This window comes from Frankliniella occidentalis, unplaced genomic scaffold (assembly GCF_000697945.3).
Source record: "Frankliniella occidentalis isolate FOCC.00 unplaced genomic scaffold, Focc_3.1 Scaffold131, whole genome shotgun sequence".
Taxonomy (NCBI): domain Eukaryota; kingdom Metazoa; phylum Arthropoda; class Insecta; order Thysanoptera; family Thripidae; genus Frankliniella; species Frankliniella occidentalis.
Genome location: NW_026267258.1, coordinates 674,909 through 676,576, shown reverse-complemented (window position 1 = coordinate 676,576; position 1,668 = coordinate 674,909). Strand labels below are relative to the sequence as shown.

At 53.2% G+C, this 1,668-nt stretch overlaps 1 protein-coding gene across 1 annotated transcript in view; it reads right to left on the bottom strand.

Annotated features, from left to right (window-relative positions):
- Positions 1-965: 965 nt before the first annotated feature.
- LOC127750080 (uncharacterized) overlaps positions 966-1,668 on the bottom strand; it is a 4,656-nt gene continuing 3,953 nt past the window's right edge. The window contains exon 2 of the mRNA XM_052270632.1: positions 966-1,062. Coding sequence (XP_052126592.1) covers positions 981-1,062 — 82 coding nt within the window. The 3' untranslated portion in view covers positions 966-980. The remainder of the gene's footprint in view (positions 1,063-1,668) is intronic.

The window sequence follows — 1,668 nt, the reverse complement described above, 5'->3', positions numbered from 1 at the left end:
CCAACCCCCACACAGCCCCCTCTGCCTCCACCCGCCGGCTGCCCCGAACAGGACAAATGCGCCGCATTAAATATGGAAGGCAATTTGGTGAGGGTGGCATTCGCCTGCGCCACCCACACCAGCACTGCTTTACCTGCTCGCACACATGCACTCACACGCCTCCCCCTCCCTTCCCTTCCCGCTCGCTTTCAAACACCCAACAAAATTGGAGTTATCCTACCGTCCTGAAAATTCATGAAAGAATCTCGAATTTCAAGAAAAACGTTTTGCGGTGGAGTGAATTTGCTTTATCTTCAGAAAAATTCACTACGTTCTTACTTTGGCGCGTTTTTGTGGGTTTGTTGTTGCGTTGTGCCGTTGTAACGCTCGGGGGGTACGTCGAACTTCCCCCCTCTCCCCTCCCACCCCTTTGCCGTGGACCGCGAGAGCAGCGGCTGCTGATTTCCACGGGGATGTGTGTGCCGGTGTGTGCCCTTTCTTCTCCATTGCATGGCTTGACGTACAAACATACGCGCGCTTACGTGCTTCCGGCTTCACTCAGTTAGCAGGCATGATTTTTTCGCGGCAGAAAGGGAATGAGAGGGGAAGGGAAGAGAGGGTTAGAGAAAGAGGAGAGAGAGAGAGGGGGGGGGGATAGGTGAGAGGGAGAGAGATAGGGGCGAGGATGCGCTACGCATATCTTTCGAAAACGAGACAAGTGTCAACAGTGCATGGGTAGGGAGTGGATTGTAGGGGGTTGGTGCTGAGTCAACACGCTGTTGCTGATCTGTTGGTCCAGCGGCTCAGCTTCAGAGCTGCACGCGCCGGCGCGGCCCTGCGCCGCCCGGCCCCGGAGGCTGCACCGCTGTCTGCTCCCTATCCTATGTTTGCTCGGCGTCGGCAAGTTTGCCGGCGGTGCTCTCACAGTGTGATCAAACCTCGTCGTGGTCCCATTGTACCCATACTGGTCGCATTCTGGCCGCCTTGTGGTCATACTATACTCACACGTCCGAGAGGCTGGCGCTGTACGGCTGCAGGGCGTCCTTCCGCAGGACTTCCATCCCGAGGGAGTTCTCGATAACCCTGTGAACGAAAGGAAATAGAACAAACTGTAAATGCTGCTCGGCTCGAAACATATTATTACCTCTCGTTATTGCTCATACAGTTAAACATTCTGTACCCAGAAACAGGACCCATACAGATCGTCCTTACTACGGTCAAAATCTGTTCGATTAGTCGACCCAGATCGTAATTTGAGGGACAAAGACTTGACCGCGCTTGAAAACAACTTTCCCCCAGTATGAGGAACAGTCCAGCAAACAGGATCGCACTGTTTCAAAATTGACCAGATCACCCTGCAGTTAATTTACTGTTGTAATAATTTTTATTTTTAACAGTGTTTTGCTCTTTGTAGTCCGTCCGTTTAATGGTCGGGTCGCGTGGCGAGCTCACACACTCACATCCTCCTTCCTTTGGCAGTGACAATAAACAAACAATGGCAGGCGCTTTTCAAGGCTAATGAGTGTGGCTTTCAAGTCTAATGAGTCAAGAGGGCCGGTGGTGGTGATCGTTCATACGCGCGGCGTACAAAGACACCATAAGCCCGGTGGTGGACGCCATGGGTGGCCCTGAAAGCGGTATCAAATGAACTATCCGACACGCATCCCTCACCTCACGCCACCCCGCCCC